We start from the raw sequence: 11,230 nt of genomic DNA, 5'->3' as shown, positions 1-11,230 counted from the left end.
TTTATCTTATTTTATTATTGTTAACCAAGACTTGTTTGGTCGTCCTTTTTCTTGTTTGATATGGACATTTGTTATAGTTTCACATCGCCCACCTGGAGCATCTATTGGTGGTCAGATATATGTCCATATCATCTTAAATATGTCACCTGGAGTTTTCACTCAATAGGTGCACCCTCAACTTTTTCTCTAATATTTTTATTTCTTATTATGTCCATCCTTGTATGTCCGCACATCCACTTTAACATCCTCATCTATGTAACTCTCATCTTCTGCTCATATGCTTGCGTCATAGTTCAATATTCAGCTTCATATAACATTGCGGGTCTAACCGTCATTTTGTAAAACTTTCCTCCGGTAAAAAATTCAAACAATTTTTAAAAATTTAAGACCCGTGAATTTTAAAAATAAGTCCTAAATTGTATCCCCAATTTTAAATCGCATCATTGATGGTCTACGGATAAAGTTGGGTGGATCACCAGATCGACCAAAAGTGCTACTTTAGCATAAAGTTGGAACTTTGTAATCTCCCCTTAAAGATAGCATGCCTAGTAATCAAGGACCTACAATATCTCTCATTTGATCTCTAGTTAGATAGCGCCTAATCATCATAAATCCACATGTCAAGGACATGCAATGATGCAATTGAATTGGCAATTGTTACTACTCAGTCTTGAATTGCAAGGGGATAGATCCTTGTTACTGAAGGTGTTATATGCCAAAATAACTAAACTCTTAACACTAAATGAATTTTTAATTCAAAGCTTCTATAATTTTTTATAAGGATTCTCACTACACAAAATCTCCATTTGATTTATTTTTATTTTTTGCTATAATTGGTCATTTTTCCTGTTCTATTGATCTTCGTTCTCTATTTTGTTTCTGAGTGCAGGATGGCTTTAGGGATGATTCTGAAAGACTTAGGAAAGAGATTCAAAGGAGTAGTGGTGGTTGCCAGGTTTGGCTTCTGTTGTACATTCACCAATAGTTCTGCTAGGGTTTATTTTAACTCCTATAATACATAAATTTTTTGAAAAGAAAAATCCAAAATTTATAAGGTATTCAAGTTTTATTATCATTAATTATATTTTTAAAAAATTGATTAGGCAATATTGCGTTGAGGTTTCTTGTTCATAACATACCTCTCGTTCAAGTTCTCATTACTTAATTGAATATTAACATATAAATAACAATAAGTAAATTTACAACTGCTGGATCAAATATAATGAATATAATTAAATGACCCTATAGAATATAATTTCATATAATTTTTTCGATTTTAGTTAAAATTAATTGATAGATATAAAAAATTTAGAATAGGCATGGAACCAAGACGAATATGTTTTTCTAATTTTTTTAATTATATTTATGTTCTCAAACTTAAACGCATATTATATTGAGAGCTAATATTTTTTTAATACAAATCAATTTTTTAATCATTTACTAATCAGATTTTAAAATCATTTAAAAAATAATCGACTTCTCTAGGATCGATTCAGCGTGTTTATGGGACCATGTACAACAATAATTTTAATTGATAATTACACAATAATAATCAATTAATTTTTTAAATAATTAAAAATTTTAAATAAGTTTAAAAAAAATCATGACTCTCAATATAATATATCAAATTAATATTTAAAAATATAAATATAAATATAAAAATTAGACGAGCACATAATATTTGTTCAATATCATTTTAAATTGACTAGATCTATCAATTAATTTTGACCGATATTATGTTCAATATCATTTTAAATTGACTAGATCTATTAATTAATTATTGATAGATCTAGTTAATATAGAATAATATAAAATTAAATTTTATATGTTCATTTAGTTCTTCAAATTACATTTATATCTTTAAATATTAATTTAATATATTATATGAAGAACAACATATTTTTTTTTAATTAGAAGGTTTTTTAATAAAATAGATATCGAGCATATAATTTGATAATTTAGAAGCTAATATAATTTAAATATTTCAAACATTTTCCTAAGCGATTCCGTAATCTACCGTATTCAAAATTTACTAAACAAGATATCTATTTTTATTTTTTTTAAAAAATTATTTCTACATCTAACTTCACCTTTGACTAGAGATGTAAATAAACCAAACGGTTCGTGAGCTATTCGGAGCTCGATTCGGTAAAAAGCTCATTCGAGTTCGTTCGTTTATCTTATCGAGCCGAGCTCGAACTCGATTTCAAACTCGACAGTTTTATCGAGCCAAGCTCGAGCCTAAGGATATTCGGCTCGTGAGCTCGTGAACATATTCGTTTATAGGTCTGCGAGTCAAAAAAATGAACCTTAAAATAAGTCTTAAACCGAGCAAAAAAATGTGCTCTAAAACGAGCAAAAAAAACAAGCTCTAAAACGAACCTTAAAATGAGCTTTAAAATGAACCAAAAAACGAGCTCTAAAACGAACGAAAAACGAGCTCTAAAACGAACCCGAACTCGCTTAACGAGTTAGGCTCGTTAACTTTGATAATCGAGCTAATAACGAGCTGAGCTCGAACGGTTCGCGAGCTTGATAATTCCAAAACAAGCCGAGCTCGAGCCTTATGATAAAAGTTCGAGCCGAGCTCGAGCCTAATACTGTTCGGCTCTTTACATCCCTACCTTTGACCATTATGGTTCTTTTCTTTTTAACACGCCCTCGGACTATGATGCAGTGATAGGACATCCAAATTATCATCCAGATACTCACAATTCGAGCTCCAGTTATGTCGAATTTGTAGGAATTTTTCCTTCAAATGAGGCATGCAACTAAAAGTTGTTGGGCTTCTGGATTGTCCGCTGCGAGAGCTTCCCGATTTACCCTGATGGACGATGAAAAACTTCCGTAGGATCGGACCGATCACCCCAGGTTCAACGCTACCCAACCTGATTAATTATTTTTTTTAATTTACACCTTTGAGTCCCCTTAAGATGATACAATAGTTGAGAATGTTATCATGTGAAGCCTTAAAGTCTAAATTCAATATATCCAATATACATTCTCTTACATTTTAGCCACTTGTATTAATAGTTAATAGTCAGAATGACTAATAATCACTCGTCATTTATCTCCTCCGTGTTAACCTAAAAACAAAATATCGTCATTTATCTCCTCCATGTTAACTTAGAAACAAAATGACAAAGACAAGCAAATCACCTTATGCCACGTAATTAACACCTTTGTACTTTTAGAATTCCTCTAATTATATTTGTATAAATTTATTAATTTTTTAACTTTGAGTGTTATACCAAATTAAAAAAAAAATCATTTGTCAATTCTGACTTTTAGTTGAGAAACTGAAATATTCATGTTAACAATAAGCAAGCAGCAAAGACAATGAAGAAACATGGTATGTGAAGCATCGTATCGTATGATAGTAAACATCTCAGTTGCAACAGTTGAGAATCCTCAACTAGAAATGATTCATAAGGCAAGCAGTATCGTGCTAAACTAATCGAACTTTACTACAAGTAATGGAAGTTGGAAAGAAATCCTCAAATATACAGTCTCAGATCGTAGCAGCTAAACGATCAGTGCGATTCCATGAGTATATATAAATTTTTACCATTTAACCTCTCGCGACCCTGCACAACAAGTTGCAAATTCTAGTTATGAGGTATGATGACTCAATGATATGTTTAAAACTTTACAGTAAGATTTGTGGTGTAGATAACTCGTTTAAATTGAAAAATATTGTGTATCACAAACCTTGAGCTCTGGAAGTTCAATCACACAGGCACATTCAACCACCTCTGCCCCAGCGCGCTCTGCGGGAAGAATGAATTGAACAGATTGAAGATTGGTGCATTGGATAAAAACAGGGAAAACTTGATGCTTGAACTTGACAAAGAAATATTATACAGTAGATGTGTGCTGACAATAAGAATACTCTGTTGTGTTTCATCCAACAAATAGAATTCTATGCACCTATTTGAGTCCTTTTAAGGACTAAAGAACAAGTTTAGAGGACATAAACATCATTCAATTGACAACAATATTCATGCTTCAGAAGGTGTAGAATCTGAATAGATTCCACAAAGTATCAGTTGGGAATAACATCGGCTTCAACAAAGTATCCATTATGTCACCAAACTTTAGTCTCAAATTAATCTTCTTTTACCAAATTAGTTTTGATTTGATTACAACGGATCAATTTGCAGTCTAGTCATATGTCAATGTTCAAGCTCAATGACTTTTTCTCTTTTTAGTGATGAAACTGGATAATGCTAATGTATTCTCGTCTGACATATTTTGACAGTAAAACTAGCAGTTGTCGACAATAAGTAGGAACTTTAGTTTTAGGGGGAATATTAAGAACTAGTAACACATCCTGATGATAACTCAATTAGTTAGTCAATGTGTGCTTTAAACTTTGTTTTAGTTCAGAATATCTCTTAGTCAGATTCTTTGTCCTTCGAAACTAAGCATGCAATCTAGCCCTTTAGAATTTTCCACACATACCAAGTAAGCTTATGGCAGCACAAAGAGTTCCACCAGTAGCAACCAAATCATCAACAACTAGAGCACGTTCACCCGGTTGGACTGCCCCGACATGCATTTCAAGGCAATCAGTCCCATACTCAAGTACATAGTTCTCGGAAATCACTTCACCTACACATTTGTACAAGGACTAGAGCAGTTCAGTAAAAGAAGATATAAACTATAAAATACCAATCTGTGTTAAAATTAGAAAATAATGCATATTTTAGCAATTTTAACACAAGGATACTATTCACTTGAATGCTATCTTAATGATAATAAACGATACCAAGGCATTTGTTGAACAAATGCTTAAAATATCTAATGTATCAATGCTAAGTTAATTATAATGGTAAAATTTCTTAATCTGTCCAAACTTTCTTCCAAGAACTACTACTCACTACAATTTTATGAATTTCATCATCTCCTGGTGTCAAATCCTTGAAATGGAGATCGTGCATCTTAACATTACATCATTTACAGAAAGACCATCGTTTATAGCAAGAACCATCAGAGTCCTATTCTATTGCATGTGGGCCATCAAGTTACCAAAGTGCATTTATGCATCAGCCCACTAACATAATAGCATTTATATTTTCTTGTAGCCAGACAGTGTAGTTGCATTACCATTACTAGAATCATCAGTGAACTCAATAATAGCTCCAAATACATCCTCTATGAGTCTAACAAATGATTTTCTTTCTTATGTAATTGGTTCTTCCCGAACAGTACCTTTTTGGGAATTGATACCCTTGAAAATTTGAGATTGGATGACAATTGGTAGGAGCTCCATAGATACTCAATTAAGCTTTAACGCACAAGAACCATCCGCGTGTAGTAAAAGGAATGTGAGGGTTGAGCTATATTCTAAGAGAGATTCTTACTATCATATATTAGATAGCAAATTGAGTTAAGAAGGAGCTAACAGTGAGATATTCATGATGTGCTTTGTGCTAGGAGTGACTTTAGTACAGAGGCAAATTCTAATCACATTTTCCTTTGACTGTGCCCTTGCTAGGATTGGATGGGATATCGTGTATGCTTGCTTTAATCATGGTCAACCTCCTTAGATTTAGTCGGCTGGGGGTTACAAAGAGTGGTTTTTTTTGGAGAGGAGACACTCAAGTGGTGTTCAACACTTCTATTCAAGCTTGGCTGCAAATTATTTGGAGGTTTCAAAATGATCCCCTAAATTTCACCTCCAGAGGGAGCTTGGCCTTTTGTATTGCCGAATTGGATGTATCAAAGCATCATTCTAGTTCAATGCTAAGGCCAAAGCAACAATTAGATGGATCCTCTCTCAAAATTGCAGCTGTTATTCCTTGAGCTGCACCTGTCTCTCTCTCTTGCTTTCCTACTCGCTGAATATTTTCCTTCCTGCTGCATCTTCTTTCATCCTTGCTTGTTGTTTGTGTTTCAGCATCTGTAGATTTTTGGTGACAACGTCCTATAACTATTATTATCTATGCATACGAATGAAAAAAAAGGATCAGGCCACTTTAAAACAAATTGACATCAAACTGATTTTGGTGCAGGTAACACAAGCATTAAGGGATTGAAAGAAGGAAGATGACTGATGCTGAGAGCAACTAGTGTCCATCCATGTACTTATCGAACCATACAAAGTGCATATACTGTAGTATGCTAGTTGTAATACCTTCATTTCCATAATTTGAATAAAACATAGTGATAGAATTAAGTGAGAATAAAAGTCAGTATATACAGGAAAAAATATCCATAAACATGTATCCATCTTTAGTTCAAGAATGCCTTTTTACTTTCAAAATGTTTGAACTTGAAAGTACCTGGCAATTTTTTTGGCTTTCTAAGTGGAACAAACTTTGCACCTATAGCTAAAGCAATCGGAGGGCCAAATATGAAACCTCTAGCCTCAACTCCTGTCATGTTAGGGAAAAAGGCATATTAAATTCACTTCAAAACTACATAGATTGATGATACTATATGGCTTTAGAAAATAAAACATCTAAAACAAAGACTTTCAGATCTAGAATAACTGGAAAATATTCAAACAAACCAAATATGTTATAAAATGAGTAAGATGAAGATTCACAAAACTTTTGCTCAACAAGAAAATTTGCAAAATTCCATTCAAAATATTATTCATGGCCATAATTGACATGTCTTTCCTTTGAATCATGGAATCATTGGAGCAAGAATCTTGTTAACCGTAAAATATCTAGACACCATTAAAATTCCTGATTCAGACTGGCTCACAATTTTTTTTTTTGCCAAGGGATAGAGAACAAAATATACACAAATGTATCAGATGAGCTATAATCGGCCTAATGCTCTATAATTAACATAAGATGACTAGAAAAAGGAACAAAAATACAGTTTCCAGCACTTCATTCACAAGAGATGTAACTCCAGCCTAACATTTAAATGAAATCATGATCAAGCGACCAAAATATTTACAGCCTTACCCCTCAGAAGAAACATTTTGTAAATGTCTACAGAACACAGATGCTTTTTTTTTTCAAAACAAACCAAAGAGTTGGAGAAATGCAGGTGCAAAATATATTGTTGGTCAAATATTCTAAGAAAAAAGGATAATATCTTAAATTGTCATGGCCATATCATCCATTGTCCTTTAGTTAAATATCCAAATTTTGTTAAACGACTTGAAAATTGGAGGATGAACACTGTAGAGTCGTTATGTTGCCTCTTAGTGTTTTTTTTTTTTCAATATAAAGAATATGGAAGACTTGATCTCGTGATCAATTCTCTAAGGTCCAATTTTGCATGTCCATAAATAGATTACAGATGTTTGGCTATCTAATCAGTATAATTATCATTTCCTATGGATGCTGCTCCTTGAATGAGCTAAAATATACACAAGAATGCACGTTTAGCATAAGAGCCTGGTCAGCAACAGAAATGAATATTATTTTGTCCTAACACTATACAATATATTCAAGGCAATACCACAGCAGTGATATACTAATAGTTTTGTTGTTGCTGTTGAAGTACTTTATCATGGTTACCCTAAAAGAAACCTCTAACTACACCGAGAAGTAGTAATAATAAAGAGAAATATGAAATTTTTGAAAACATATACTAGTGAAAAAGAAATTACACTAATTGCTTTAATATAAATTTGAGATCACTTGCCATTAGACACAGAGAACACTATAATACAACTTTAAGATGAATATTTAAAGAAGAGTTGGAGACTAAGGAGAGAAATAAAACCATCAAATCTAGATGAACTAAATTTGATGTACTCAGCTAACCACAGTAACACTTCTTCTAAATTTCATTTGGTAAAACTTCATGATGGAAATTTATTTTTTCAGCTAAGCAAGAAACCTCAACGCAAATGCAAGACACCAACCTAATACATGACCACAGAATCCGTCACTAAAGATTTTAGTACTGGTTTTGCTCCCTGTCATATTAGATCCTGTTTCACAATCTAGGAACAATATCCAGTGGAAGATCACCAATGCTTTACCATCTGAGGACAGCGAACGGGAAAGACAACTATATTCCCACATCCAAGGGCTGCAATTTCAAGCTCAGTACTCTATCCCAAATGCTGTTGGATCGCAATCATACCTACCAAATCTAAACAGCTAAGGAAAGGAACAGGCAACAGAAAAATAGAATTAGGAGGACCATCAAACAGTGGGAAAAGCTTTCACCCGTTTACATCGGAGTGGGGACCAAGGAGCAAGGTCAGCGTCAGCGGAGGCAGGTCTGACTCCACCTCCACAAACCAGCACAGATTCGGCAAACAGAAAGAAACCATGAGCGCGGCAGGGCGTCATCCGCTGCCCGCCGCTGGTCCACTGTAACATGGCCAGTTTCAGGCACGTCGAAGTCAAATACAGGCGCCTTACCACTGCCCAAAAATGAACCCTTTTTTTTTTTCTGCTCCATGGAAAGTGATGACCGATTTTTGAGGAGGAAGAAGGGAGAAAAGTCTAAAGAGAAAGAAAAAAGGAGGCCCCACAACCGACATTTCTCACGATATTGATGGGCAACGAGCATTAATGCGGAGGGAAGAAACGAACAAAAGACTAATGCGTCAGAAAAGAGAGGAAGAAAACAACATTGTGTATTTGTGCTGTGGCGGAGGCATTGAGACGGAAGAACTCACCGGCGACGACGGAGATGTCCCTCCCGGTGTACCGCTCCACGAACAAATCGACCGTGTCCTTGAACGCTTTCGGATCGAGCAGCAGCGTGGTGATGTCTTGGAACATAATCCCTAGTCACATACATTATTATATTGTAGATGAATGAAGCGGACAAATTTTTAACCACCTAAGCCTCAAAAACTACGAGCAACAAGAACGGAGTGGTAAAAAAAATCACATTTTTTTTTATTTGGGTCGAATTTGACATTGAAGAAGCAAAAAGAGCGAGGATGCTTTCCGCTCCAGAAAGCGGAGAAATAAAAATTCAATCTTTTAGGATGAAAAACCCGAAACTTCAACCGCGAAAACTAAAACGGATGCTCAAAGATGCGTCAGACTTCAACCGCGAAAACTAAAACGGATGCTCAAAGATGCGTCAGACTACAAAAACGCAGGGAACGCCGCGACCTTTCTTAGGGAAGTCAGGAACCACGCGGATGGAGGAGGCGATGCGCGGAATGCGGGGGTCCTGCTCCTTTCCCTCTCGAACCGCCATCTCTCCCACGCAGAGCAGCCACTCAACCTCAAGTATCCCTTCTCTCTCTCTCTCTCTCTCTCTCTCTCTCTCAAAGGGAGAGCCCCGACCGCACCGGCATAGAAGAGCCGCAGGTTGGGAGGAGAGAACCAAGAGAAACGAAGACAGAGAGACCAGAAGCAGAAGAAGAAAAATAAAAAGCTTCTCCACAGTTTGTTGAATAAATATAGCACAAAATAAATTGTAAATTCAATAAAAGAAATTGGTCCTCCACAGTTTATTTCACTCAACCTCACCTTTTTTTATTTATTTTTCAAAAAAAATATATAAATAAAAAAGTTAAAGAAAAAGGGGAAAATGAACTACAACTGTCTCTTTTCATGTTTCCCTCTAAATAATTCTAAAAAAAATCCAATTAATTTCTTCATAAAAGTATTTAATATATTTATTTTATTTTATTTATTTATTTATTTATATACCAATTAATTTTGAGATGATGAACTCGGTTTTATAAAAAAAATTATATATATATTTGAGTGACTGGTATACATCACCTGGATCTCATTAATTCAATGGTGCAAAGTAAATGCCATGTCTACCTTTCTTGTTCACTTCTTGGATTCCTAGAGCCAAGAGATTGTGTAGATATGGAGTTATGAGGTTGAGGCTCTTGGAGCTTCATTAATCTCTATTAATGCCATGTCTACTCAATGCATTTCCTCTACTTGCAGCTCGGCTCGACTTGGTATGGCCTAAGCTATATGTCTATTTCTCAACGAGTCGAGCTGAGTCGGACTATGAGATAGAGAATAGAAAGTTTTTGGTTATGTTAGTCATTTTGAGGTTACTTGATTGTAACATGGCATCTACAACCTAGTTATGGCTAGCTAGACAAGAGACGCACCAAAAGGAAGAAGATAAGAGTTGGGCTTTGGAAGTGAAATGTGACTCATTCGACTTCGAGTGCCTTTTCCCTATCTAGTCTCGTGCTTTGTCGAATACAACTCGAGATCATCACTCCTTGTGCTGAAGGATACCAAAATATTTCATCTCGTCCTTTAGCCCTTTGTCTCGTATGCACCTACCAGCTAAGTTATCCCCTCCTTGTCCTGATTAGCCGAATGACCAATCTCATTGTCGATCAATCGTTATCGATACTATATTTGCATATGAGAAATTGAAAGGGTGTTTACAGGACCAATGGAGTGAGATCTAAACTTATGTGCGACTCATTATCATATTTGATATGCATGTAAATATCCTCTCAGGACGATTTAATGGTTAGCGCATGAAATATTATTATAATGAGATATGAGATTCAAATCTTGGCATAGCTTCAATTCACCTAATAATTTCCTATCACTGTGAGCAATAATTCACCCTGAAAAACAAAATTATCTATTTGGTAAACTAATAAATAAATTGTGCCTTTGGTGGATACTGATAAGGGAGGAACAAGGCATGCACACAAATCTGATAAATGTAAAGTCAATGTAACAATTATTTTGGGTGCACATGGTTTTGCTTCTATTCGTGCTTGGTTTTATTTGTCAGTTTGTCTTGTTAGGCTAGTTAATCTTTTTATTGCCACCTAACTTTCTCCACCTTAATCATGCATGATCATAATCAGACATGTCACTTCATTTCACTTCTCTACAAATTGATAAACAAGAATGAGTTTCAATCCTCAGGCTTTAAAGGTTATAATGATATGATTAAGCATAAGCCTATAATTAATATGTCGTGGTGTTGTTGCCTCTTGTCGCGTTACAACCAGAGCAGTAATGCTTGTTTGATTAACAAATACAACTACGGACAATAAATTCCTACAGTAGAATAACGATAGAATCTTAGATGTCTCCAGGTAAAGAAGATACAGCTGTGCTTGAAGACAAGGACCAAATTTAATTAATGGAAATCAATCATTATGAGTATGTCTATTTAATCTTAAGTGGTTGGTGGATCTTAATTATATTGCATTGGCTCCTAATTAATATGATGTATCCTAGTTATCGAAGTTCATTATTCGATTTTTACTACATCTACTTGAATTATGGGTTGGTTATGAAAGTAGTTTTCCTCTGTTGTAAATTATGTGAATCGAATTAAG

The 11,230-nt window shown here is 34.7% G+C and overlaps 1 protein-coding gene across 1 annotated transcript; it reads right to left on the bottom strand.

Moving 5' to 3' along the window:
- Window positions 1–3,340: 3,340 nt before the first annotated feature.
- LOC122025658 (adenine phosphoribosyltransferase 3-like) lies at window positions 3,341–9,322 on the bottom strand. Its single transcript, XM_042584496.1, has 6 exons — window positions 9,054–9,322; window positions 8,606–8,716; window positions 6,288–6,380; window positions 4,465–4,614; window positions 3,712–3,770; window positions 3,341–3,587 (listed from the first exon to the last, which is right to left on the bottom strand). The coding sequence occupies exons 1-6, from the start codon at window positions 9,139–9,141 to the stop codon at window positions 3,534–3,536; spliced, it is 555 nt and encodes a 184-aa protein (XP_042440430.1). The 5' UTR covers window positions 9,142–9,322; the 3' UTR covers window positions 3,341–3,533.
- Window positions 9,323–11,230: the final 1,908 nt, after the last annotated feature.

Source organism: Zingiber officinale, chromosome 9B (genome assembly GCF_018446385.1).
Source record: "Zingiber officinale cultivar Zhangliang chromosome 9B, Zo_v1.1, whole genome shotgun sequence".
NCBI classification, from domain to species: Eukaryota; Viridiplantae; Streptophyta; class Magnoliopsida; order Zingiberales; family Zingiberaceae; genus Zingiber; species Zingiber officinale.
This window is presented reverse-complemented; position numbering and strand designations above follow the sequence as displayed.